The following is a 27,808-nucleotide window of genomic DNA, read 5'->3' as shown; positions in this document are numbered from 1 at the left end:
GGAAGCGCAAATACACGGGACATGATAATTGGGAGCTCCTGCCTGGAGAATCCCATGGACAGAGGAGCCTGGTGGGTTACAGTCCATGGAGTCGCGAAGAGTCGGATACGACTGAGAGACTAGGTACAGCACAGGGCATCTCTGGTGGCTCAGATGGTAAAGAATCCGCCTGCAATGTGGGAGACCTAGGTTCGACCCCTGGGTTGGGAAGATTCCCAGGAAGCCCTCTATGATCCCCCAGGCTCTGACCCTCTCTGGGTTCTCCCATTCCAGACTTGGTTACTTTATTGAAGTTGGGGGGAAAGGGAGGAGTACCTCTTAAAACCAAGAATATAATAGAATAAAATTGATAATGCATTCGCTGCTCAGGTAATCTGGACAGACGCGGGAAGACCGAATCCCAGCGGATGAGATCGATTCTCTCCGTTCTCTTCCATCAACGTTTCGTTCTGGGTACTCGGCGATCCTCCGCGATGCCTCCGGCACCGCCTCCCCCGGAACCCACCTCCCGCAATTGCCGTACGCACGCGCACTGTGCCTCCTGACGTCGCTCCAGTGGGGGAGTGACGGACAGGTTCAGCCAATGGCGTCGCGAAGAAGGTGGGGCAGCGCCTCGAGGATGCCCTGAGGAGCCTGTCTTTCCTGAATATTCATGAGGAAGGCGGGCCGACGCCGTTTCAATCCGCGACCGGCGCCATGAAGTGAGAGGGGGACCCTGGGTTCGCGGCTCGCGAGCGGGCGTGGGGGTCCGGAAGATGCGGGGGTGTGGGGGTCCGGAAGATGCGGGGACGCGTGGTCAGGCCTCGGGTCCCGGCGGAGCGAAGGGAGGCTGCCGCGCTGGGGTGGGGATAGCTGCGGGGAGGGCCAGCGAGGGAATGCCGAAGGGACCTGGAGGCTGCTAGAGAACTGGGGGGATGTGCGGGAGGGACCAGCCGGCCGGTGCTCGGCGGCAACCGCTCTCGGCCCGGCGGCAGGGGAGTGTGGGGGCTGGAGAGGGACTGAGGGGACGGGGGACTGATCGGCAGCCCCCGCCGCCAGGCTCAACGTGGACGGGCTGCTGGTCTACTTCCCCTACGACTACATCTACCCGGAGCAGTTCTCGTACATGCTGGAGCTCAAACGCACGCTGGATGCCAAGGTGGGTGGGCCGGGCCCGCCGCTGCCCACCTGAGAGGTGGGGCCGACACACGCGCGTTTAAGACTGAGATCGCAGCGGTCCCCAACCTTTTTGGCACCAAAGACCAGTTTTGGAGAAGACAGTTTGCGGACGGAGGGATTCAAACTCATTTTTGTGCAGTTTATTTCTATTATTATTACATCGGGTCTATCAGACATTCGATCATCAGGCATTAGATCCTGGAGGTTGGGGACCCCTGGTCTAGAGTTTAGAAATCTGAGGTCCCTGTGATAGCCAGCGCTGCCAGACTTGGTATCTCAAGTAATAGTAATTAAAAATAGCATCAGCTGACCTTTATCAAAGGCTGAACTGCTCCGTGGTTGGCTTAAGCATATAGAGAGACTCAGGAATTGGCTACCCACAGCATTGTGTCCTTGGGTAAATCACTTAATCTCCCCTCTGCAGTCTTCACCTTGGTAAATAGCCATAGTAATAGTACCTACCTCAGGTGGGCTGCCATCTATGGGGTTGCACAGAGTCGGACACGACTGAAGCGACTTAGCAGTAGCAGCAGCTTAATATGGGGCTTCCCAGGTGGCTCAAATGATAAAGAATCTACCTGCAATGCAAGAGGCCTGGCTTCGATCCCTGGGTGGGGAAGATCCCCTGGAGAAGAGAAAGGCAACCCACTCCAGTATTCTTGCCTGGAGAATTCCATGGACAGAGGAGCCAGGCAGGTTACAGTCCATGGGGCTGCAAAGAATTGGACAGGACTGAGCAACACTTTCACTACTTTCACTTTGATATTAATGAGGGCTGCAGGGGTTCATTCACTAAGGAAGGCAGAAATTCTCAACTGGGGACCATTTTGACCCCCAGAGGACATTCAGCAAAGTGGGAGACGTTCCCAGTTGCCAGAACTAGTGGAGTAGGGGTGCAACTGGCCTCTAGTATGTAGAGGCCACATTGGCTGCCGCAGTGGGGGACAGACCCCACAGTCAAGTGTTACCGGCCTCCAAATGTCAAGAGAGTCGAGGTTGAGATACTCTGATGTAAGACACTTAGTAACAGTGCCAGGCACAGAGTTAAGTGCTGTGGGGGTGCTTGATAAATTAAAAGAGAGGGCTCGCGATGTATCAGATAGAACTTCCCTGGTAGTGCAGACGGTAAAGAATCTGCCTGCAATGCAGGAGATTCCTGGGTTGGGAAGATCCCCTGGAGAAGGGCATGGCAACCCACTCCAGTATTCTTGCCTGGAGAACCCCATGGACAGAGGACCCTTGTGGGCTATAGTCCTACAGTCATGGGCTCGCAAAGAGACATGACTAAAGGGACTTAGCATACATACATATCAGATATTGTACTAAATATTTAGCCCTCAGTTTGTCCCTAATCCTCATAGTCATGCGATGAAGAAGAGCTTATTAGACCCCCAACCCCTAATTTTTTTTTTTTTTTGCTACTCTGCATGGCTTGCATGATCATAGTTCCCTGACCAGGGTTTGAACCTGGGCCCTCGGTAGTGAAAGCTTGGAGTCTTCACCACTGTAGGCCAAGTTTTAGAGATAGAGAGTCCTCAGAGAGGTTGAGAGGTCTTGCCTAAGACCACTCAACCAAAGTGGCAAAAGTGGGGTTCAAATCCACTGCCCCTGAGGCCTAGATTTCTAACTGCTATGTTGTTATTCCAAGATGGTTTCATTCTGGGGGGAGGGTCCCAGAGTTTGTGTCCCTGGAGTTTTGAGCGCCTGTGTCATGTCCCTCCTGCCCACCACAAACAGGGTCATGGAGTCCTGGAGATGCCCTCAGGCACTGGGAAGACAGTGTCCCTGTTGGCCCTGATCATGGCGTACCAGCGAGTAAGTGACTCCCTGGGCCCAAGGAGGGGGCAGGAGGAGGAGGCTGGACGGGGGCCGAGGCTGAGCCCATGGTTGTCGGCAGGCGTATCCCCTGGAGGTGACTAAACTCATCTACTGCTCGAGGACTGTGCCTGAGATTGAGAAGGTGAGCCCTGGGCTATCCCAAGCCCCGCCCCCCCCCCCCCACTCTTCCCTAACCCATCTGTCCCCCTGGTGGTTACCGTCATAGCTTTGAGCCTGTGGGAAGCTGGGGAAGGGGCTAGAACCTGCCTGGACAGGGGCTTGGACTTTCATTGAGGCCAGTTCCCCCCCCCATCATCTGTAATAGGTGATTGAAGAACTTCGAAAGTTACTCAGCTTCTATGAGAAACAGGAGGGCGAGAAGCTGACATTTTTGGGGCTGGCTCTGAGCTCCCGGAAGAACCTGTGTATTCATCCCGAGGTGAGTGCTCATTCCTCCCCTCTCCCTAAGTGTCAGGGTTGAGGAAACTCTTCCATTCTACCGGGAGTTCTAGATCCCCACCCAGACCAGACCTCTCAGGGAGATGTGCAGGGGCCGCGCACAAAGTTCTCTTCTCACTCATCACGTGCCAACTCATCATTCATGGCTCAGGCACACCTCCTCTGGGGAGCCTTCCCACTTCCCCCAGCCTGGGAGAGGTGAAAAGGTAGCTCCTGGAGTCTGGCAGGCCTGGTTTCCTGATACTGAAACGTACTAGCCATATACTCTTGCACAGGTGATTTCTGCTGTCTGGGCCTCAGTCTGCCTGTCTGTAAAATGGGGATAATTACCTGCTTCATACTGTTGTTGATAAGATTGGGCAAGGAGGTGGGGGCTGAGCAAAATGGGTGAAGCAGTCAAAAAGGACAGACTTCTAGTTATAAAATGTGTAAGTCATGTAATGTAGAGTTGACACTTCGGATCTGTGGAATCGGGAACCGCAAATCAGGAGGGCCGACTGTGCTTGGTCCCTTTATTTATGTGTTTGCTTGGCTGTGCTGGGTTTTAGTTGTAGCATGTGAGGTCTAATTCTCTGACCAGGAATCGAACCCAGGCCCCCTGCATTGGGAGCTGGGAGTCTTAGCCACTGGACCACCAGAGAAGTCCCTTGAGATGCTTGCTTTTAAGTAAGAATTTGACTTAGGACTTTAAATTAAGAGCCATAAATGAAGAGGCACCGTGTAGTAAATCGCTGCATGGTTGTGTCCAGAACATGTGCAAAGGGTGGTTCTGTCCCCCTTAGGATAGTAAGAAGTCGAGAATTAATAAGCTGGAGTAGGTTTTCTGGAAACATGGTAAGGGCATAAGCAGTGTTATACTGTATTTCAGGGCAGTGTCTTGGTTGTCTCCAGAGCTGTATAGTGACCTGGATAAGGCTGGAGGTTGCGCCAGGTATTTCCATCTCGGTTTTCCCTCCACGTGCCTGCTGCCTCGGAAGGACTTACCAGCATAGGTGTAGTCTTCATCTGGACTGAAATGAGTTTTTCAAAGTAGATTTGCCATTAGTTCTCTGCTTCAGTCCTAGCGAAAGTTTTCAGAGTTTTAAAATACTTTTCTGTGGGAGCATCTATGACACGTCTAACCTTGTGTGCCTCATGTGACATACTGGTACCTATTTTTATTTATTGTCTTTTGGCTGCACCCCACGGCATGTGGGATCTTTGTTCCTCGACCAGGGATCGAACCTGCACCCCCTGTATTGGCAGCGCAGAATCTTCACCACTGGATCACCACGGAAGTCTCTGTATTGCTTCTTAAAAGTAATAATAATAAAATGTAAAGAGAGAGAGAGAAGCAGCACAGTCTTTGCAGCTGATGAAATGGGAGAGGGAGGGGCCCACAGCCTGAGAGCCCTCACTTTGGGGAGAGGACGGTTTCGTTGCGAGGAAGGGCAGCCCTGGGCTGTGACGGTGCCGCCAACAGGGCCTTGGAGGGTTTGGAGCAGGGCAGGGCTAAGGAAGGTCTCAAACTGCGATCAGAACCTCCTCTGCTTCTCAGACCTTGCCAAGGTTTCTGGCTGTTGTAGCATTTTAAAAGATAAAGCGTAATCTACATGCTGAAGGTTCTTCAAGCCTTAATGTTAAAAAAAAAACAAACTGAGGTATAATTGACATTGCACAAGGCTTAATGTTTTGTTCCTTTTATTTAGTTTTGGCCGTGTTGGGCTTTCACTGCTGCGCGCAGACTTTCTGTAGATGCAGCGAGCAGGGCTGCTCTTACTGCGGTGCGTGCTTCTCGTCGCGGTGGCTTCTCTCGTGGCGGAGCGCAGGCGCTGGGCTCGTGGGCTCAGCAGTGGTGGGACACGGTCTTAGTTGCCCCGCCGCATGTGGGTTCTTCCCGGACCAGGGATCGAACCCGTGTCCCCTGCATTGGCAGGCGGATTCTTATCCACTAGACCACCAGGGAAGTCCTAGGATTTAACATTTTAAAAAGAATAAGAGCCCAACAGTTGGGCCACTCTTGCATCCTTGCAGTAAGTTTGCAGGTGTCTTAACTGTTTAATCATGAAGCAGGTTCGGGACAAGTTTTCCACAAACGCCCGAGTCCCACCCTGGTCATCTCGCAGGATGACCTCCCACCCTGCCAGCCGTCAGGTGTTGAGCCCCGGGTTCCAGGCGTGCTCGGGCTTCTTGGCCTGTCCCGGTGCTCAGATGCTCCCTGGCCCGCAGGTGACGCCCCTGCGCTTTGGGAAGGACGTGGACGGGAAATGCCACAGCCTCACGGCATCGTACGTGCGGGCACAGTACCAGCGGGACTCCAGCCTGCCCCACTGCCGCTTCTACGAGGTACCTGCGGGGCAGCGGGGCGCAAGGGAGGGCGAGTTGCAATAGTCAAGCCCCCTGACCCCCAGCTACCCTCTCACCTCAGGAATTTGATGTCCACGGGCGCCAGGTGCCCCTCCCCACGGGCATCTACAACCTGGATGACCTGAAGGCTGTGGGACGGCGCCAGGGCTGGTGCCCGTACTTCCTGGCCCGATACTCAGTGAGGAGGCACTGGGGCCGCGGGCGGGTGGGAGGGTTACAGGCTGCCCACCACCTGTCTCTCTGCCTGCCTAGATCTCCCTGTTGGTCTGCCTGCATCTGTTCGTCAGTCTGTCTCTACCTGTTCACTTCTGTTTGTTCCTTGCCTCTGCCTGCATGTCTGTGTCTGTCTGTCCACCTGTCTGTGTCCCTCCTTTTGCCTCATCTCTGCCGGCCTGGGAGGGAGAGATGTGACCTGGTGGGGTCCACCAGGCGGCAGGGCCCTGGGGGTGGGCCCTGGCAGGCAGGCTGGGGTGACCCTGCCCCCTCGGCCCCCAGATCCTGCACGCCAACGTGGTGGTCTACAGCTACCATTACCTGCTGGACCCCAAGATTGCTGACCTGGTGTCCAAGGAGCTGGCCCGCAAGGCCGTGGTCGTCTTTGATGAGGCCCACAACATCGGTGAGCAGAGAGCGGGGCGGGGAGGCGAGGTGGCCCCTCCACTGCTGCTGCGTCTGCTTGCCTGAGCCCGGCCCTCTCTCTGGCCCCCAGACAACGTCTGCATCGACTCCATGAGCGTCAACCTCACCCGCCGCACCCTGGATCGGTGCCAGGCCAACCTGGAGACCCTGCAGAAGACAGTGCTCAGGTGGGGGTCCCCCAGCCCATAGACCCTGGCGCCTGACCTGCCTCCCAACCTGCCCCCCAAGTGGCCCAGCTCTTCCCACACCCCGACTCCCCGCAGAATCAAGGAGACGGACGAGCAGCGACTGCGAGAGGAGTACCGCCGCCTGGTGGAGGGGCTGCGGGAGGCCAGCGCTGCCCGGGAGACCGATGCCCACCTGGCCAACCCCGTGCTGCCTGACGAAGTGCTAAAGGGTGAGCCGTGCCCCCGCCTCGCCCCCCCTTCCCCCCTCCTCGCCCCACCCCGCGCCCCCACTGGCACCTGGCTGAGACCATCTCCCTGCAGAGGCGGTGCCCGGCTCCATCCGCACGGCCGAGCACTTCCTGGGCTTCCTGCGTCGCCTGTTGGAGTACGTCAAGTGGCGCCTGCGGGTGCAGCATGTGGTCCAGGAGAGCCCGCCCGCCTTCCTCAGTGGCCTGGCCCAGCGCGTCTGCATCCAGCGCAAGCCCCTCAGGTGCGGCCCCACCCCACCCCACCCCACCCCACCCCACCCCACCCCACCCCACCCCACCCCACCCCCCGCCCCGGGCTGGGCGTGGGAGGGCTCCGTCTCCGGTGTCAGTAGCCATGATCAGAGAACTGACCTCGGAAAGTGTGATGGAAGACTGTGCAGGGGTGGGGGGCGGGGCGAGACCCCAGGGCCCTGGTCAGTGCTCAGGGGTGTTCTCACTCCAGGCCATGGAGGGAGCGGCCCTGGAGAGGGTCTTCTGATGAGGGCCAGCGGGGTGGGAGCTGGGAGAAAATTCTGTGGGCCCCCCACTCCCTGTTTCCTCCCACCAGGGCCTCTCATTGCCCCCCCAGCCCTTGGGCAGGAGCCAGCCCCTAGGTGCAGTCTGGAGGCTGAGCCAGTGATGAAGGGACTCAGCAGTGGGGGTGGAGCTTTCTCTGCTTTTCCTTTGCTGCTGTGCATCAGTCTTTGGTCTTTTCTGAACCTCAGTTTCCTCCTCTGTGCAAGGGGTAGAGGGTCAGCCCCTTTACCCCCAGGTTCCTGTGGTGGTTTAATGACAAAGCAGCGACCCCAGGAACCCACCTGGTCTAGAGCACTGACGATGAGCCAAGCGCTTTGCAGCCCATGTCCGGGGAACTCAACACAGCGTCCCTGCCTCGTGCTGCCAGTGAGGACGCTGTGTCCCGAGGAGGGGAAGCCACACGGCGCTGTGTGTGGTTGTGACCGGAAGCCCGGCCAGTGGGGCTCTGAGGCTCCTGGCTGCTCTGAGAGACTTGTGAGGACAGAGGGGATCTGAGTCACAGGGTCCGTGTTCGGAGGGCCTGCTCTGTGCTGGGGACACAGCAGTGCCGGAGACGGCCCTGGCCCTGCCCTCCTGGGCTCACAGTCCAGTTGGGGAGACAGACCCATCCCAGACAGGGACAGTCCAGGGCTCGGGGTCAGGGGGGAGTCCTGGGGGCTACAGGAACACAGAGGGGCCGTCTGATCGAGCCTGGGGGATAGAAAGGCAGACGGGAAGAAAGGACATACAGGAGACAGGTTTTATTCATTTTATTTCTTATTTTTCTTGGGCACACCGCCCGGCATGTGAGATCTAGTTCCCTGACCAAGGCTTGAACCTGGGCCCCCTGCACTGGGTGTTTTAACCACTGGCCCGCCAGGAAAGTCCCAGGAGGCAGGTTTTAAACTTGACTGTCTGCCTGGCGCCGAAGCTGGGTGCTCCCGCTCCACGCACAGCCTGTCCCTGCCTGGAGCTGGGTGGCCTTGCGTGTGTGCCGTCGATAGAGCCTGTGTCAGGCTCGGTGAGGCTGTGTGAGGCCGTCGTCTGGGAGCGTGTGGAACTCTAATGCTGTGTCATGAAGGACTGTGGCTGAGACCTTGTGGAGATCTGGGCGGGAGTGTGTGACCGTGTGGCCATGCAGGGCTCACGTGCTGACCGTGGGATGCTGGGGGTGGTCGTGGGTCGCCCCTTTTGATTGAGAACCTGTGTATGAGAACGTTACCTCATGTGACAGGACTGGGTGACTCTGGAGTGTTAGTCGTTCAGTCATGTCTGACTCTCTGCAACCCCCTGGACTGTAGCCCACCAGGCTCCTCTGTCCATGGGATTCTCCAGGCGAGAATACTGGAGTGGATTGCCATGCCCTTCTCCAGGGGATCTTCCCGACCTAGGAATCGAGCTTGGGTCTCCTGCCTTGCAGGCAGATTCCTTACTGTCTAAGAATTTGGGCGGTGACTCTGGGCTGTGAGATTATTGCTGTGTGCCCTCCTGTGGCTGCCCACCGCCCCCCCTCCCCCCACCGTGGTGGGCAGTGGTACAAGGTAGGGACACAGAGTGACCCAGACCCTGACCTCCTGGAACTGCCAGGCAGCTGGGGGGACGGCGCATGAGCACGTGCTCTGACGGTGACGAGGGGGCTTTCCAGCCTTCAGCCACTGCCTCCCTCACCTGCCCGCCCCCCACCCCACCAGGTTCTGCGCCGAGCGCCTCCGCTCCCTCCTGCACACCTTGGAGATCTCGGACCTCACTGACTTCTCCCCACTCACCCTCCTCGCTAACTTCGCCACGCTCGTCAGCACCTATGCCAAGGGTGAGCTCGCCTCTTCCTGCCTCTGCCAGCCCCCAGCAGCTGGAATTGGGATCCAGCAGGGCCTAGAGGGTCACCGCTGGGACTTGGACAGGCTGGGCTCTGGAGTTTGAACTTTATTTGTTTTAAAATTTATTAGCCGTGCCAGGTCTTAGTTGTGACATGCAGGATCTTTAGTTGCGGCATGTGGGATCTAGTTCCCTCACCAGGGATTGAACCTGGGTCCCCGGTGTTGGGTGTACGGAGTTTTAGCCACTGGACCACCAGGGAAGTGCTCTGGGCCTTATTTTGAGGGCAGTGGGGAGCCACGAACAGCCCTTGAGTGAGCGAGCCTTGTGCTCAGGTGGGTATTTTCAAAGGCTCCCTCTGGCTGCAGATGGAGGTGGGTGGGGGTGGGGAGTGGCGTGAGACGAGGAGGGAGAGATTCTGTGGGGTGCGCTCACCCTGAGGGGTGGGTGAGGGGGTGGTCATTTGCTTCCAGCAGTACTGGGGAGCCATGGCGGGTTCTGAACAGGGAGAGGCAGGGTCAGATTGCACTTTAGAGGATTCTCCTGGCAGAGGCTGGGCCAGGGCGGGAGGGGTGCTGGAGAGAGTTGTGGGAGGTGAAGAGGCCGGGACTTGGTGCCTGGTCTGTGGGGCCTTGGGGAGAGGACGCTCAGATTTCCAGCCTGCTGGGAGGGTACAGGGGAGCGTCCCGCCCCCCGCTCATCAGCTTTAAGCTGCCAAGGGCTCAGTCTCATCCCCGGGGATTACTCCTCTATCCAGCAAACTAGGTCAGCCTGTCTGATGGCCCGGCCTTGGCAGGAAGATAGCCCGTCCCCACCCTGGGGCCGATGGGCAGCAAGTGTCACTGGAATCTTCTTTCTGCCTCTGTCCCTCTGTCCATCCCATCCTCTCTCTCGGTCTGTCTGTCCTCTCTTCCCCACTTCTCCATCTACCAACACCTCACATTCTTGTACCTGAATGTACAAGAACATTCAGAACAGCTTTCCCCATCTTCCCAACTGTCTTCCCCGTCACCCCTCTGTTCTTGGCTCAGGAGAGACGTCTCCTCCTCCAGGAAGCTCCTCTGGCTCTGAGGCTGGGCCAGGCCCTCTCCTTTAGGCTCCCCTGTCCCAGCCTTCCTACTCAGAGTGGTCACTCTGGGGACAGCTCTGTGTCCCCATCCTTGGACTGTGAGTCCTGAGAGGGTGAGGCCAGGGCTGTCTCGATCACTGCTGTGTTCCTAATGCAGGGCTCGGCACAGAGGACATGATGGTATTTTTTAAAAAATCTTTGCTAAGTGAAATTGATTACATGGATGCGTTTATTCATTTATTTGCTCAATAAATGGGCCTGGCCCAGCCCTGGGGAAATGGCAGGAACCATGAAAGACCTCATTCCTGACCTCCCAGAACTTAAATTCTAGCAGGGAAGACAGGTAGCAAAGATGTAAATGTGGGTAAGGAAGATAATTCCAGAAAGTGATAGTTTTCACAAGAAATGAAAAGGTCACTGTGTTGGAGCACGCACACAGTGTCTGTGGTGACCGGGGCGGCTTTCCTGAGGAGCTGACATTTGAGCTGGGTTCTGAATGACCAGGAGCCAGCCCCCCTCAGGAAGCTTTCCATAGTGGGGCAAGTGCAAAGGCCCTGGGATGGAATGACTCTGGTGGGATTGTTCTTTTGTGTGTGTGGCCCTGGTGGTTTTGAAAGTCAAGCAGGAAGCCCGTGAGCACAGAGGGAAGGAGGTCGGGATGGCAGGATCCCCCCGACAGTTCTGGACCCTGGGAGGGACATGGGGAGTCCTGGGGGCTTCTGAGCAGGGAGAGATGTGACCTGACTTGAGTGCAAGGATCCTCTGGCCTCTGTGAAGGGAGTGGGGATGAGGAGCGACTGCGGTGGGACAGGCAGGGGGTGATGGCGGCCGGTCTGGGCAGGGCAGGGGAAGCGGTCAGAGGGCAGCTGGACTTTGGAGCAGAGCTGACTGGCCTCCTGACCGCTTAGACAGAAAGCTGGTGGGAGAAGGCTGGAGGCTTTGGCTGGAGGGGCGTGGTGGGCCCCCGTGGGCCTCAGAGGGTGAGGGATGAGCCTTTGGTGCCCGGCTCAGGATCCTCTGTGAACATTCACACAGGTGTTGGCCCAAGGGAGGGGCAGGCAGGTTGGAGTGTATATTGGACTCAGGGGCCTGGGTTGTAGCTTTGGGCTTCTGATGGCTGGTGCCATTCACTGAGGAACGTGAGGGGAGGGGGACGAGTGGAGGGAGAAGGGGGGCGTGGCCGAGTGGGCGGGGTCATGACTGGCCCTCAAGGAGTCCCGCCCACCCCCTATAGGTTTCACTATCATCATCGAGCCCTTCGATGACAGGACCCCGACCATTGCCAACCCCATCCTGCACTTCAGGTGAGATCCCACCCCAGGGGGGATATCAGCGGACCACAGGGGCCTGGCCCCCACAGCCTGGCCCTAACCACCCTGGTCTGCTCCCCACAGCTGCATGGACGCCTCACTGGCCATTAAACCTGTGTTTGAGCGCTTCCAGTCCGTCATCATCACATCCGGGGTGAGGACCCTCCCTTCTGGGCTCCAGCCCTCCTCGGGGGGCTCCTGATTCCTACCCAGTCCTGCTGAGATCCCTCTGCTGTCCCCGCTGTAGACACTGTCCCCACTGGACATCTACCCCAAGATCCTGGACTTCCACCCTGTCACCATGGCAACCTTCAGCATGACGTTGGCCCGGGTCTGCCTCTGCCCCATGGTGCGTGGGGGAAGTGGCCGGGAGGGTGGTGGGAGCGAGGGCCGCCCTTCCTCTCCACTGCTCAGGCAGCTGAGGGCACGGATTCTGCGTTCTGACGAGCCTGGGCTTGAGTTTGACTCCCCGAGTCTCAGTTTTTTTCATCTGTGAAATGGGAACACCCCCTCTCTGGTCTCCCAGGGTGGCTGAGGGGATTCAATGAGACAGTGAGTGTGACAGGCTTTCGTGGCCCAGGGCCTGCTACTTGGTTAATGGGGTTTTACCTGGCCCGTCATCTGGCAGTGACCTTGCTGAGTGACCCTGCCACTCGGCCTCGGTCCTCTTCTCTGTAAAATGAACCTCATAACATGGGCCTTCAGTCCTGGGCATTTCTGAAGTTGCTGGGCAGATGTGTTTTAGAGTTGAGAATTTTCCAGACTTTAAACACTCGCAAGGGGTCTCAGCAAATCCCTCTAGTGAAAATCATATTTGAGCAAACATTCTGATGAATCAGACCAAGGGAGATCCATCAGCACGCTGAACAGGCTCTGTGCGGGGCAACTCTTGCTACCAAATGAGTTTGTGCCAGACTTGAGCACCCGGAGTTCCTGAGTGTTTTGGCTTTCGGAGCTGCCCTTAAGGGCTTGTGGCTGGTAAGGACCCTCCGCCACACGGTGCTTCTGTGATTTTGCCGGTGGCGTGAGGGGCAGCTTCCTGGAACCGCCTGGCTGGAGGCTGGGGCAGACTAGGGGGTCCTTGCTGGGGAGACGCACGGACAGACCTGGGGTCAGTTCCATCTCTCTTGTCTATCTGCCGGGTGACCTTGGGCGGGCAACTCGCCCTCTGTGAGCCTGAGGTGACTCGTCTGCACCCCGCAGATAAGAGGGTAGCTGAGGGTTCACTCGGTGACACTGTGTCTATAAAAAGCACACAGCAGCGCTAGCCCACAGCCCGCGGGCACACACTGGGGTGGCTGCTGCCCGTGTGCTCATCACGACCTCACGTTCTCTCCAGATCATCGGCCGTGGCAATGACCAGGTGGCCATCAGTTCCAAGTTTGAGACCCGGGAAGATATTGGTATGGTTCCCACAGGGGGTGGTTTGTGTGGGTCCCAAGAGGGGAGGTGGGTCGGTCAGCATGAGCCGGGTCATGGATGCAGTAACAAATCAAAGTGGCTTCACACAGGTTACTTCTTGCCTAAGCTACGTGCCGTTGTGGGTTGGTGGGGGCCTGCCATGAATCTCTCCCTTCTGGGAACCTCTGCCATCGGACACATCACTGCGCTGGCGAGATGGGACGGGAGGGGTCCTGGTGGGTTGTGTACTGGCTCGTAAAGCTCCTCACCTGGAAGTGACATGGCCCTTTCTTCACTGGCCGTGGCAGGTCACATGGCCACACCTAACTTTGGTGGGTCAAGGGGCAGTCCTCCCATGAGTCTGGAAGGAGAATTGGGATGCGTGTGAATAGCTGGCAGTGGGGTTTCTAGGAACCCCAGGTTTCAGACAAGAAAGCTCTGATGGGGAGTGAGGAGGAGAACCCAGGCCAGGAGACGGTCTGACCTCTGATCCCTCATAGCGGTGATCCGGAACTATGGAAATCTCCTGCTGGAGATGTCCGCCGTGGTCCCTGACGGTATCGTGGCCTTCTTCACCAGCTACCAATACATGGAGAGCACCGTGGCCTCCTGGTACGAGCAGGTACGCCCGCCTCCGGCCCCACGCTCGGACCCTCTGAGCTCTTGGCTTGTTCCTGTTGGCTTCTTTCCTCTTGTTTTAAATGGTGACGTGTATTGTAAGTGACAAGACAGTGTATAAAACACAGAGAACAGTTTAAAGAACTATGTTCACTGTGCCCCCAAATCCAGGTTAAGAACTAGGACATCAGCGGCCTCACTGTGCCCCTTCCTCAGAGGCGTGCCCCTCAGGAGGGCTGACCACACCCCACCTGAGGGGTTCCTGCTTCCCTCTGTGCTCTTTTGGGGGGGGGTTACCCCCAGCTGTTCCTCCAGCTCGTACGGCGTGGTGTGGAGACCCTGGGTAGCAGGTGTGACTGTAGTGGGGTGCTGTGCTGTTAGAGGAAGGTTCCGGAGAATTAAGGCTGAACAGAGACTGGGGCGAAGAGCCTGGAGGAGTCCCTTCTGGGGAGTGTGTGGGCGAGGTCATGGGGCATTCTGGAGATGGGGCTCACCACAGCTGGGCACTGGGCCCCTGATAGGATATGTTTCTGTACCATGAGCCCCGCTCTCGGGTAAGTTAGAGCAAGCGCTTCTTTGGGGTGAGACAAGTGAACGCGGCTAATGTGAGCACCAGGGAGTGTGTGGGAACGTCATGCACGAGGACGAGACGTCGTCCTCAGGCTCTTTCCGCACAGTGTCAGCCTCTTGCGCCCCACGTCCTCAGTGTCTTTTGTGTCCTAGTTAAGAAACCTCTGTCTACCCTAGGGTCACAAAGATGGTCTCCTGTGTTTCCGTCTAGAAGTTTTGTAGTCTTAAGTTTCACGTCTAAGCTCTGTGAGGTACCGCAGGTTCATCTTTGTGTAGGATGTAAGTCGAGGTTCGTTTTTTTCCCATTTGGAAATCTGTTGCTCCAGACCCATTTACTGAAGAGCTCCCCCCAGCACACTGAGTGGCACAGTGACAGGTCTCTGTGTTCTCTCTCTGGTCTGTCTCGCATCTGTCCTTGATCAGAACCATGAGTCTATTTCAGTGTCAAATGTGAACGCTCAAGGCAGCCTCTGATTGGCTCTGCCTGGCCTACATCAGCCTCCCCACCAATCACAAGCTGGGGGTGGAGCATCCTGATTGGTCACCCGGGCCACGTGCCTGCCCACTTGTCCAAAAGATGGGGATTGGTTCCCTCCTGGGATCACGGGGTTTTCCAAAGAAGTGAGGCTGAACCCTGCCACCACCCTCCCCCGGTCCCCAGGGGACAGGGGTGGCCTGTCGCAGGGTAGGTGGTGGCAGAGCTGAGTTTAAGCAGGACACCCCCGTCCTTGAACCCACCGTCCACCGCCCACATCCCTACCTCCCCGTGTCCTCCCCGAAGGGCATCCTGGAGAACATCCAGAGGAACAAGCTGCTCTTCATCGAGACCCAGGATGGGGCTGAGACCAGCGTCGCCCTGGAGAAGTACCAGGAGGTGGATACTGTGGGGACAAGGGGAGTCCGGGCAGAGAGGGGCCAGAGGCGGCACAGCTCCCTGGTGACGCGTCTGTGTCCTGGCCTTGCCTCCCCAGGCCTGCGAAAACGGCCGCGGGGCCATCCTGCTCTCGGTGGCCCGAGGCAAGGTGTCTGAGGGAATCGACTTTGGTGAGTGTACTCGGCCCTCCCTGCCCCTGTGTGGCCATTTCTGTTCCCCTAGGGGACCTCACCCACCGCCCACCATCTTGCACACACAGGGGCCTCCCCTTCCCTCCATCCCTGGGCGCCCAGCAGGGCCCTTGGGGACCCCCTCCGACGGCAAGAGCTCCTGGGCCCCGTGCAGTCAGCCCTCTCTCGCCTCCCCTCGCCCTGCAGTGCACCACTACGGGCGGGCCGTCATCATGTTCGGGGTGCCCTACGTGTACACCCAGAGCCGCATTCTCAAGGTGAGCCTCGTTGGGGGCGGGCGGGTGGGCGGACAGACGTGAAGGCCTCCCCTGGGGCTAGTGCAAGGAAGGGCCCTGGCCCCCATCTCTGCACCCACAGGCACGGTTGGAATACCTTCGGGACCAGTTCCAGATTCGTGAGAATGACTTTCTCACCTTTGATGCCATGCGCCACGCTGCCCAGTGTGTGGGTCGGGCCATCAGGGGCAAGACGGACTATGGCCTGATGGTCTTTGCCGACAAGGTGGGGCAGGTTCAGGGCCCCCGCCAGCCAGAGGGGGAGGGCCAGGCTGCGGGTGCCTGGGCTCCCCCACCAGGGTCCTGACACCCCCACCACCACCACCAGCGGTTTGCTCGGGCTGACAAGCGGGGGAAGCTACCCCGCTGGATCCAGGAGCACCTCACGGACGCCAACCTCAACCTGACCGTCGACGAGGGCGTCCAGGTCGCCAAGTACTTCCTGAGGCAGATGGCACAGCCCTTCCACCGGGTGAGCCCTCTTCCAGGAAGACCCCTGGGCTTTCTCCCTGAGCCCCTGCCCCAGCCAGGGAGGTTTGTGTGCGTGCCACCCCCTGCCTGGCAGCTGGGGGAGAGCTGAGGGCTCCTGATGCCACTGTGTCCCTGGCAGTGCCCCGAGCTCCTCGTAGGGGCTATGGAAGGCCAGCCCTCTCTGGCTCAGACCTGGCGCTCTTCCACCTCCCTCCCTGGGCCCGTCTTCCGTTCACAGGGATGGGATGCTCCGAGTTAACCGGGCATTTCAAATTCAAGCATCCTGTCCTGGGCCCCCGGGTGGCGCCTCCTGTCACTACCGAGCCCTGTAGGGGGATGGGGGCCAGCTGACACCCCCTCTCCTCACTCCCAGGAGGACCAGCTGGGCCTGTCCCTGCTCAGCCTGGAGCAGCTGGAGTCAGAGGAGACGCTGCGGAGGATCGAGCAGATTGCCCAGCAGCTGTAGCACCAGGCGGGGCCGTGACGCCTGAGTCTTAGCCGGCCTCAGTCCCGGTGCTCAGAGGGGCCTCCGGGAGGGCCCTGGAGGTCCCCATAGGACACCTCAGGCAGACCTTCTAGCTGCCAGATCTACAGCCTTTAATCTCAGGAGCGGAGCTCAGGGAGGCCCAAGCCAAGGGGAGCCATCAGGGAGAGGAGAGGACTCCCTCCCCTCGCCCACCCCTCCTGCTCCTCCTGAGAAGCTGCAGCCACGTGGTCCTGTCGCCTCTAGCGGGGGCCCAGGTCATGGGTGCTGGCGCTGAGGGTCCGCGAGGCCTCGCTCAGGTGCTGCCTGGGGAACTGGGGACAGGCATGGGGCGGGTGAGGGCGGGACACAGGGCTGCCCCAGCCCAGCGGGGCTACGCCACCGGCCTGCTTGTCTGCCCATCTTCCTGTCCCTACCCCACTCCAACCCCTCCATCCCCCTGCATCTACCCAAATAAAACCCATCGTGCTCATGTCTGGGGGTCCATTCCAATGCCAGCCTGACCATCCCCCTGGCCTCTGGGCCTGTCCCACCCGATCGAGGGGTCCCCTCACCTGGTTCTCGGGCGCCCTCGAGCCATCCGTGTTCAGCATGCTGAGCGACATGGCCCTCTTCATCCTGCCCAGAACGGGGCGCGGCAGTGAGTCTGGCTCCCACCCTGGGAGACTCGGGCACCGGGCCTGACTGTCGCAGGGGAGGCGGGAGCCACGCACGGTCCTCAAGCAGGATGGGGAGAGGGGCGGACTCACCCGGCCGCCCCCGCCGCTCCTTCGCCTCGGAGCCGGGAGACCAGCTTCTCGCTTCCGCGCCGGATGGACTCCCGGAGCTTAGAGAAGGAGCTGCTCCGACGAAGGGTCTGGGGAGGGCGCCAGGGACACCGGTCAGCCTCCCCTGCCCCCGGGCCCCCTTCCCCCGGGAGCCCGCACAAAGCCCTCCTCACCTGTTGCTGTGCGTCACTGGTGGTGCCTGTGTTGGGGGCTCCTGGGGACAGATGGGGACATTGTGGAGGGGGGCGCTGAGCAGCCCCCGGGGCAGGGGAGGGGCCAGGGGCTCACCAAGCGGGGCGGGCAGGGCCTCCCTGTGGAGGATCTCTTTGTACAGCTCTTCCGCCTGCTGGTACTTGTTCTGCTTCAGGTAGGCTGAGGCCTGCGGGGAGGGCATGGCCTGGGTGATCCTGGCTCATCTAGGCGCCGCACCCGGCACCTCCTTCCTGGCCCCCCCAGGAAGCAGCCCAGCCTCACCCCGCACTCCAGGCCCCCGGCCGACCGCAGAGTGGGCTTGGAGCCTGAGCCCACTGCTTCCCACAGGGCAGGTGACCTGCTGGCTCTGAGCAGGGGCCTGCTCCCCAGTCCATCTTGAGCTGGTGACAGCCCTCTCTGTGCCTCAGTTTCCTCATCTGCACAATGGGGCAGTGGGAGCACCTCCCTCACAGGGCCCTTGAGGAAACAGTCCAGGGAAAGTCCTGAGAAGGGGGCCTGGCTCAACAAACGCTCTCTGCTCCCGGCCAGTGTCTCCGGCCGTCTTTCTGCCCGGAGCTGTTCTCTGGCCCCCACCAACCTGCCAGTTTCCCGACCCTTCCACGTCCTCTGAGCTGGGGAGCCTCAATGTTGTGGAAGCCCAGCCCCATGGGGCACCCTCAAGGGCTGGGCAGAGATGGGGCCCCTGTTCTCTGCAGGGCAAGGCCCCGTCAAACGATGGGTGCCCGCCCAGTGCTGGGGCCCCAGGACTGAGACCGCTGCACCCCCAGGTGCCCTCACCAGGTTGTTCTTGGTCTTGGCCACGTTGGGGTCGTGGGGTCCGCCCAGGGCCTCGTAAATGCTCAGGGCCCGGGCGTAGTGCCGCTCCACCTCCTCGAACTTGCCCTGGTTCTGGCAGAGCAGGGCCAGGTTGTTGAGCTGCTTGGCCACATCCGGGTGGTCAGTGCCCAGAACCTAGGGGTCATGGGGTCACAAGTCATCTGGGGTTGGCGGGCCACGTGTTGCCAGCAGCCGTCATGACGAGGCTCATGAGTTGGTAGCTGGAGTCAAGGGTGGTGAGTCAGGGGACTGGGAACTCTAGGTTCAAATTGTTTCTAGGTTCACAACATCACATGGGAAGGGCACAAAAGGTCCGGGGTCACAAGAACAAATCAGGGTCAAGCAAAAGCCACAGAGTCAGAGGGGAAGGGCTGTGTGGGACGGGGAGTACCTTCTCCCGGATCTCCAGGGCACGCTGGCACAGGGGCTCCGCCTCCCGGTAACGCCCGCGCTTCCCGTAGAGGACGGCCAGGTTGTTGAGGGTGGCGGCCACCTGGAGGGTGGGGAGGGGGTCAGGGGAGGGGCGCCCAGCCCACAGCCCTCCGCCCTCCCTCCCGGGCCCCGACTCACCGCAGGGTGCTCGGGGCCCAGCGTCTGCTCCCGGATCTGCAGGGCGTCATGGAGCAGGTCTGTGGCCTCTTTGTACTTGTTCTGGTCTCTGTGGAGCAGCCCCGGGGGGAGGTGGTTAGGCCAGGGCCGGGGCCCTGGGCTGGACTGACGCCGGCAGGCCAGGTCCTGGCTGAACTGAGCATGGGTGTCCCCACCCCTCCCAGATCTAGCACAGGGTCCCTGCATGCCCAGGTGGCTGCCAAGCCTCTGCTGCCCCAGGCCTCCACCCCACTCTGTTGGGGGTTTCTTGCCCATGCCGACTCCTCTCTGCCTGGGTCTCCCTCGTCTCCCCAGATCTCCGTCCCCTTCCGCCCCACCCCTGCAGGTACCCTGTGCTGTAGAGCAGGACACCAGGGCCCCCCACTTCTGCCCAACAACGTCCCCCCTCTGCCCTACAGCGGCGGCGGCCCCCACCGGTACACCAGCGCCAGGATGTTGAGCATGGTGGCCACGTCGGGGTGGCAGTGGCCCGAGCTCCGCTCCAGGTCTTCCAGGGCCTGGCGGCACAGCGGCACGGCCACCTCGTAGCGGCCCTGGCCCGCGTACTGGATCACCAGGTTGTGCAGGGTCCGGAGGCGGGCTGGGATCTCGTAGCCACCCTGCTGGGCCGCCGCGGCCCCCGCTGCCTCGGGACCTGGGGGTGTTTGCGGGGCACCGAGTCACTGCAGGCCTCCTGTCCCCCCAGCCCACACACCAGGGGACACGCCCCCGCCAAAGCCCCTGCTGCCTCGCTGGCCCCTGGGACTGCAGGCCCCCGCACTGACTCCCGAGATGGGAATCCCAGGCATCTCACTGGCCCGTAGGAGGGGGCCTGGCCTGTGGGATGGGACGCACGGGAGCCGCCTGGTTCCTGGAGCTGTGGTCACCATGACAGGCCTGGTTTCCAGCTTTTCCAGCCTCACCTGCCCCGTTACCGCCCCCCCACCCCACCTCCCCGCCACACACACATAGCCACCTGCTTCACCCTCCTGACACCCGGCCCTGGCCTGCCCCATCCTCCCCAGAGACCTCGGGGTCCAGCGACTCAGATGCCCCCTCCTCAGCCTTGGCCTCCGGTCCTCCATGGCTGAGCCTGCACCTACCTCTCCGCTCCTCCTCCTCACTGGGGAACAGGGAACCCAGGCTGTCCCGGCGAGGGGGGGACTCGGGCTGCTGCAGAGGAGGAAAGTGGGGTGTCACGGGGCTTGGGAGTCTGATTCCGAGACGGGGGTCCTGAACCCCAGGGCTTGAGGGAGGTGGTGGGCAGGGGTCTCCTGAGGGCTTGGGAGCATCTTGGGGCTTTGTGGGGCATCTGGGCGTGGGGCGGGCTTCTAAGTAAGTTCCAGTGGGTCTGAGATTTGTGGCGGGTTCTTCAGAGGTTCCAGGGAACCTTTGAAGGTGGGGGCTCTGCAGAGGGTCAGGGGGTCCTTTGGGGGGCCCCCGTCTCGCCGGCCGGGCCGCACCTGGCTCTCCGCGGGCGGGTCGTACTGCCGCAGCTGCCCCAGGAACTCCAGGTGGCTCTTCTCCTCCTCCAGCTGGGCCACGGCCTCCTCGCTGGCCCGCAGCCGCCGCTGCGTCTCCTCCAGCTCCTCCCGCAGCCACGCGTTCTCCTGGGCCAGCCGCCGGGCCTGCGCTCGCAGCCGCTGCTTCTCCGCCTCCAGCGCGCCCACGTGTGCCGACAGCGCCAGCAGCACCTGCCAGGGGTGGGGGGGCGGCAAGTCAGAGGCCTGGCCCCCACCCTGCCAGACGGCCCTGACCCAGCCCAGGGCCTCAGATCCAGCCAGAGCACCCCCTTCTCCCCAGGGTGCCCAGGTTACAGGCAGCCCTCCGATGTGGCTCCAGGGATGCTCGGCGAGTCCCGGGGCCACACCTCGATCCTGCTGGGGGGACCCCTCCCTCCCATTTCACCCAGACACACAGATGACACACAGGGACACGTCATATCCCACCCAGGCAACCCCCAAGTCTGCCCAGGACCCACCCTTCTATGGAAGGACCCCACCTGGTTCAGGAGTCTCTGCCACCACAGAAGGAACGCCCCCAACAACTGCAGGCTAGGGATCCCATCTCAGGACTAGAGGCTCCCTGTCCCGGGCCAGGTGCCCCTAGGCCCCCCTTTGCCCAGACCACTCCCCAGCACGCCTGGCCCCTCACCCCTGGGCAACCCCCCAGGCCTGAGCCATGCCCCCTGACAGTGCGCCCCTCATACCTACCTGGGCCTCGCCCAGCCCCAGCTCGATGGCCTCCAGCGAGTGGCTCACCACCTGCTGCTTCTCTTCCAGCAGCTCCAGGCCAGCCGCCGGGCCCTGGGCCACCAGGGCCTCCGCCAGGTGCCCGGCCAGGCCCCGGTGCTCTGCCCGCAGGGCCTCCAGCCCCTTCACCACCTGCCGCGTCTGCCGCACCAGCTCCTCGGGGCTTGGGCGCTCCGGGCCGAGCCCCAAGCCTCCTGGGGCCGCCACCTGCACGGACATGGCTGCTCCTGGGGGTGACCGGGACCAGGGTGGGGGGTTGGTGGTCACGGCCGGGGCCGGGCAAGCCCACCCCTCAGCCTCCGCATCGCTGGGCCACAGGTCCCCTCCCAGCCATCGCCCCATCCGCCCATCCCGGCCAGCCCTCTGCCTCCATGCTTTGCTCACTGCAGCCAGCAACCTGTCCCACACCCATCCTGGCGAGCCCGCAGCTGGAAACTTTCTGGTCTCCTTTGCCTGTCCTCAGTCCCGGGGCCTGGCCCCGAGGACAACTCCCAAACCTTCCCGTGTGGAACTAACCCAGGCGGCCAAGCAGCCATCCCACGGCCGCCCACCTGCCCTCAGCTCACCTGGTCAGCCCTCCTGACCCCAAGGACCCCGGATCCCCTGGCCCGGCCGGTCCGGCTGTGTGACCCGGACCGGAGGTGCCCTCCCCTGCTGGGCGTGTGGGGCGGAACGTGTGGAGGCGGCAGCCTCCGTGAGCTCACTCTCGGGGTGTTTTTGTTGGGAACCAGTCAGACCACTGGGGGTGGGGTGGGGCGGAGGAGAGGGCCACCGGGCTGGGGTGCAGGAAGCCGAGGAGGCCTGGGGACTGGGGAGGTCAGGGAGGGTCCCCACGTGTGGCGACTCCTGGGGACCCGAGGAGCTGACAGACCAGAGGAAACCAGCTCCACCCTCCACTGCAGACAGGCCCGGCCAGCCCAAAGCGTGCAGGGACACACGTGTGGAAGGCATGGCCCAGGGGTGTCACACGGGCTGTGTGACAGCTGAGCGTCTGAGTCCCAGATGCTAATGGGTGGGGGGGGAGGGTCTCACACATGGGACCCTCCCATGGGGTTGTATGGGGGTGACAAGGTCAACGACTCTGGGGACGATGTCTCTGGGACACACACACACTCCCCTCTTAGAAACAGACCTCAGCACACACACACCCTCCTGTCTTAAAACCACGCTATACACATTCTCCCCTTGAATATATGACACACGCTCTTCGTTATTTCAAATATAACACAAGACACACTCTCAGAAATATGCCTCTACACACACTCCATCTCAGAAATACAACAGTACACATTCTCCTTTCAGAAATACAACACACACACAGTTTCTTTTAAAAATACAACTCAACACACCCACTCACATCCACGTTTTCTTTTCAAAATACAACCTAGTACAACACACTAACTCAGGCACACACACACACACACACACACACACATATATTCTTCTTCCAGAAACAGCATATGTAGGGACTTCCCTGGTAGCTAAGACTCCGTTCTCCCAATGCGGGGGGCCCAGGTTCAATCCCTGGTCAGGGAACTAGATCTCGCGTGCTGCAACTAATGAACCCAGGTGCTGCAATGGAGACCCGGCACAGCCACACAAATAAAGAAGCATTAAAAAAAAAAAAAAGGAAAATAAACAACACACATACACTCCCCTCTGAAAAACACAAGCCAACACACAGGTACATTTTCCTTTCAGAAATAAAAGCCATGGGCTTCCCTGGAGGCTCAGTGGTAAATAATTCGTCTGAGAAGGCAGGAGACACAGATTCAATTCCTGGTCCGGGAAGATCCCATATGCCGCAGAGCAAAAAGCCGTGTACCACGACTACTGAGCGTGCACTTTAGAGCCGGGGAGCTGAGACTATGGAACCCAAGCGCCTAGAGCCTGTACTCTGCAACAGGAGAACCCACCTCGACGAGAAGCCCACGCAGCAGGGAAGATCCAGCACAGCCCCAAAACAAACAAAACGATAAAAGAGAGAAATATAACGCCAGACAGAAAGCAAACGTATGGTTACCAAAGGGGGCAGAGGGAGGGGAGGGATAAATTAGGGGCTTGGGGTTAACATATACATATGTAAAATCAATAACCAACAAGAATCTACTGTATAGCACAGGGAACTATACTCAATATATTATAATAACTTACAGTGGAAAACAATGTGAAAAATAAAGATAAAATACAACCAAATCACTGCTATACACCTGAAACTAACACAATGCTGTGAATCAATAAAAATTTAAAAAATAAAAGCCAACACACAAATAAAACATCTCCTCCCTCACCCCTCTTCACTTGCGAAAAGGTAACCAAATCCCAAGTCACTCCCATGCGGACTGTCTCCTTGAACGTTTGCGCCCCTGACACATGCCCTCTCCCACACCCCCGCATCCTGCCAGCAGCCAGCCCTCCATCCCACGCCTCCCTCCCTTGCTGGCTCCCAGGACTCGCAGTGGACCTGTCATCATTCCTCCCCGCTTCCTCCACCGCCCCTGCCCAGCCACACACACTAGAGTTTCATACGCGAATGTGCAAATGACCCGATGCTGGCTCTTACACCTTCACAAGCGGGTGCCTACGGCACAGACGGCGGTGGAGACACACGGAGTTCCATGTTCTCGTGCACAGACTCGCAGGCTGACTTCACTCCAGCCGTGGCATCCCCGAAAGCAGCCCAGTGCTTTTCGCACCTGCACACATGCTCACAATCACATCCACTCAGACACAGAGCAAGGACAGGTGTGTAACCCCAGGGGTTTTACACACTGCAGGCTCCCCACCCCGAATCTCCCTCTTTCCCCATGTATGTGTGTTCACACACACGTCGATCTCCATGTACGCTGTACATGTGTGTGCGTATATCACATCAGAGTTATTAACAGCTTCACACCTTACACTCAAGTCCTATAAACGATCAAACTCACAACCACGCCAGTTCATTAAGTCATCTTGACAACCACGACCCTTATTCACGTATACAACCTCCTACAACATCAAGCACAACCTCCAACAGCTGAGTCGACTGTTCTAGACATGGCCTCAGAGTACCGCTCACAGCGACACGCACACCTCGACCACAGCCATGCATCACTCGGACTGTGTCCTTGACATGCCTCCCACACTCACACGTCCCCCACACTCACACGTCCTCCAAACGGCACACTTCCCTTCACCTGCTCAGCCCCGTGTGCACAAGCACACAGCTGACCACGATAATCACAGTCACACTCCACACATCCATCCCGTACCCCACAGAACACACTTCCCTGCCACTCCCCCCCAGTCTTACCATCAGAGAGACAACCACGGCCATGCAATTTTCTTGGTCACATACCTAATCCTATAAACGGTTCAACTCTCTGCCAAACACACACACACACACACACACACACAGCATTACAGACTCACCATCAGAGGTCGCCCACATTTTCACACCACTGAAAGTTTCACATCATTCACACGGTCCTTTGGTGCCCTCGCAGGGCTAAACGGACAGGCCATCTCCTGTACCAACCTGTACTCACATCTGTATGCACCGTTTGACACCATCACACACACCTGAGCTTTTTACACCATCTCTCGTGCACACTCACGCCCAATATCCACGCACATATACACTTGCAGCGAGAGTGTATGGCCCGCTCCCCAAACCACACAACTTACCCCTGGCCGGCTGGCTGAGCCCCGCGCACCCCGGTTTCACAGCCCGCCAGCTTGCCAGCCGGCCGGGCCGTCACAAGGGCCCCCTCCCTCTCCCAGGCCCCGCCCCGTCCTCGCGCCTGTTTACCTGCGCCCCGAGAGAGGGGGCGCGGCCCCAGCGGGGCCTCCAGACCCGGGAGAGCCCTAGGGCGGGACAGGGGGGGTCCAGGGACCCCAAGGCCCGTCCCCGTCTCCAGGCCAGCGGTCCCAGGGGTGTGCCAGGCCCAGCCCACACTCTCTGCCCCCGCCTCCATCCTCTCGGCTCCCGGGACTCCCACCCCGCACTCCCGGCGCCCACCTGACCGCGAACGGCTCCAAGTCCCGCTTCTCCGCGCTGCGCACGCACGCCCGCCGCCCGGTGCTGCGCCCGGAGTCTCCGGCCACGGGCGGCTCCTCCGGGGGGCGGGTCGGCCTGGAGCCCCGCCCCGCAGGTGAGACCGGCCCCGCCCACCGCTCCTGGAAAGTTAAGCCCAGCCGCCCCAGCGCTGCGGGAATAGCAGAGCCGTGTGCGCGCATTTAGCCGGTAGTCTCTGCGGCACGTCGAATCCGAGATGATTGCAGGCGCTCAGGAAATGCGAGTCTCCGCGAAACTAGAATCTTGGAAACTCGGAATCTTAGAAACTTTGCATCCCAGACGGATGGCCTTCTTGCAAAGCCAGCCTCCGGCCCTTCGCCTCGGCTGTGCGCCCGCTTTGGAAATCTCTCCAAACAGATCTCGACGTTTGTCCTTTTTCAAAGGCCGTTTCCTCCGAGAGGCCTTCCTTGCCGCTTCTAAAATACACCGAAAGACAACCTCATTTATCTGCTTGATTTCGTTAATAAAATTTTTCAGGACTTAAAATTATGTAACATTATAATTACTATGTTATGTTACATCGTGCTGCGATTCATGGGGTCGCAAAGAGTCGGACACGACTGAGCAACTGATCTGATCTGATGTTACATCACGTTATTGGCTAGGCTAAAAATCTGGCTCTGAGTTCACATCCTATTTCACCATTTATTGGCTGTGCAGGCTTTGGACAGTAACTTAACCTCTCTGTCTCCGTTTTCCTGATCTGTAATAGATTAGTCAAAAGCTACAAGGACTGAATGCCTTAATATATGGATTGGAAGCATTTAGCAAATACTAGCTGCTGATTTTGTGGTGTTATATTATTGGTTTGGCTTTCCAAGTGGCGCAAAAAAAAAAAAAAAAAAAAAAAAAACCACCTGCCTATGCAGGAGATATAAGAGACGCGAGTGTGATCCCTGGTTTGGGAAGATCCCCTAGAGGAGGGCATGGCAATCCACTCCAGTATTCTTGCCTGGAGAATCCCATGGACACAGAAGTCTGGCAGGCTACAGTCCTTTGGGTCACAAAGAGTTGGACACAACTGAAGCAACTCAGCACACATGCTTTATTGTTCTCGCCCAGGGAAAAGTGTACATCAAGGCTGTATATTGTCACCCTGCTTATTTAACTTTTATGCAGAGTACATCATGCAAAATGCTGGGCTGGATGAAGCACAAGACGGAATCAAGATTGCTGGAAGAAATATCAATAACCTCACATACACAGATGACACCAGCCTTATGGTAGAAAACGAAGAGGAACTAAAAAGCCTCTTGATGACAGTGAAAGAGGAGAGTAAAAAAGCTGGCTTAAAATTCAACATTTAAAAAACTAAGATCATGGCATCTGGTCCCATCCCTTCATGGTGACTAGATGGGGAAACAATGAAAACAGTGACAGACTTTATTTTCTTGGGCTCCAAAATCACTGCAGATGGTGACTGCAGCCATGAAATTTAAAAGATGCTTGCTCCTTGGAAGAAAAGCTATGACCAGCCTAGACAGCATATTAAAAAGCAGAAACATTACTTTGCCAACAAATGTCCATACACTCAAAGCTATGGTTTTTCCAGTAGTCATGTATAGATGTGAGAGTTGGACAATAAAGCTGAGCGTTGAAGAACCAACCGATGCTTTTGAACTGTGGTGTTTGAGAAGACTCTTGGGAGTCCCTTGGACTGCAAGGATAGCCAAGCAGTCAATTCTAAAGCCTGGCGTGCTGCAGTTCATGGGGTCTCAAAGAGTCGGACATGACTGAGCGACTGAACAACAACCCTTAGAATGCCAGCTCCCTGAGGGCAGGGCTCTGTGTTGTAAGCATTTTATCTTTAGCATTAGAACAACTTGGTGCAAAGTAGGTGCTCAATAAATACCTGTTGAGTGACTTACTCAATAAATCAAGTCCTAGAAACATAAATTGGCCAAAGCTAGGCGCACAGGATTTTAGCATGATCGCCAGCTTTGCCAAACCCTGCAGTATCCCGGTCACTGCACTATAGTATATATCCAGCAGAGGGCGATGTTGGCCCGCGGACCAGGCACCAGACCACGGCGCCGCTCCCTTGTTCTCGGAGCCTCAATGCAGATGCTCCCTCCTGCAGGAAGCCCTCTCTGACCTCTCGCTGGAGGATACGACCTTCCTGGGCTCCTGCGACCGTCTGGGCTCCCACATTCCAACCCTGCCCACTCTAGGTCATCACATGTCTCCCTCCCTCGCGGTGACTGGAACACCAGGAGGTTGACAGCGCCGAGGCACATTCCCCAGCACAGCCTGAACCCAGAGAAGGCACTGACAGTGGCTGTTGACTGGCTGGTGGAAAATAAAACTCACACTCACGCTCTTACTTCTCCAGGTATGTCTAGGAAACAGGGTGGAAGAGGGCAGCTGAGCCCTTGTCCCCGATTGTTCTGGCTTCAGGACACTGCTCACTGGTTCTGGAACTGCCACACGCTCACTCCAAAGCAGTGCACCGAGTCAGATGGTTTAGGGAACATCCCTGCTCCGTCATTTGTTGGCTGTGCAATCCCTGAGCCAGGAGCCAAGCTCTCTGGTCCTCACGGTCCTGGTCTGTAGAAATGGACTCACAAGGGTAACCTATTTTGTGAGGCTGATGTGGGGATTAATGAGTAATCCCTGTAAAAGGCAACCAAGCCTACTCACCACAACTACTGAGCCCGTGTGAGACAACTAGAATCCTCGCACT

The 27,808-nt window shown here is 58.7% G+C and overlaps 2 protein-coding genes across 4 annotated transcripts; one reads left to right on the top strand and one right to left on the bottom strand.

Moving 5' to 3' along the window:
- The first annotated feature begins 579 nt into the window (after positions 1-579).
- ERCC2 (ERCC excision repair 2, TFIIH core complex helicase subunit) lies at positions 580-16,901 on the top strand. Of its 3 annotated transcripts, none has more exons than XM_055551901.1 (23): positions 580-701; positions 1,039-1,138; positions 2,896-2,973; positions 3,056-3,118; positions 3,302-3,415; positions 5,644-5,760; positions 5,843-5,959; positions 6,277-6,400; positions 6,491-6,587; positions 6,684-6,817; positions 6,909-7,077; positions 9,043-9,161; positions 11,470-11,539; positions 11,630-11,699; positions 11,793-11,894; positions 12,885-12,948; positions 13,447-13,568; positions 14,916-15,008; positions 15,106-15,178; positions 15,386-15,456; positions 15,557-15,700; positions 15,803-15,946; positions 16,319-16,901. In XM_055551901.1, the coding sequence occupies exons 1-23, from the start codon at positions 697-699 to the stop codon at positions 16,409-16,411; spliced, it is 2,283 nt and encodes a 760-aa protein (XP_055407876.1). In that variant the 5' UTR covers positions 580-696; the 3' UTR covers positions 16,412-16,901. The 3 variants fall into 3 exon arrangements, 2 of the variants coding, with proteins under 2 accessions (XP_055407876.1, XP_055407875.1); XM_055551900.1 differs by lacking the exon at positions 580-701 and adding an exon at positions 824-842; XR_008703904.1 differs by lacking the exons at positions 580-701; positions 16,319-16,901 and adding an exon at positions 732-842 and having other exon boundaries at positions 15,268-15,456; positions 15,803-15,941.
- KLC3 (kinesin light chain 3) lies at positions 16,526-25,948 on the bottom strand. The gene is made up of 13 exons (XM_055551903.1): positions 25,069-25,948; positions 21,027-21,292; positions 20,277-20,507; positions 19,917-19,986; positions 19,249-19,468; positions 18,796-18,883; positions 18,617-18,718; positions 18,187-18,360; positions 17,485-17,575; positions 17,370-17,410; positions 17,179-17,285; positions 16,984-17,047; positions 16,526-16,743 (listed from the first exon to the last, which is right to left on the bottom strand). The coding sequence occupies exons 2-13, from the start codon at positions 21,282-21,284 to the stop codon at positions 16,672-16,674; spliced, it is 1,518 nt and encodes a 505-aa protein (XP_055407878.1). The 5' UTR covers positions 21,285-21,292; positions 25,069-25,948; the 3' UTR covers positions 16,526-16,671.
- Positions 25,949-27,808: the final 1,860 nt, after the last annotated feature.

Source organism: Bubalus kerabau, chromosome 17 (assembly GCF_029407905.1).
Source record: "Bubalus kerabau isolate K-KA32 ecotype Philippines breed swamp buffalo chromosome 17, PCC_UOA_SB_1v2, whole genome shotgun sequence".
NCBI lineage: Eukaryota > Metazoa > Chordata > Mammalia > Artiodactyla > Bovidae > Bubalus > Bubalus kerabau.
Note: the sequence above shows the minus strand (reverse complement) of the source record. Positions and strands in the feature narration are given on the sequence as shown.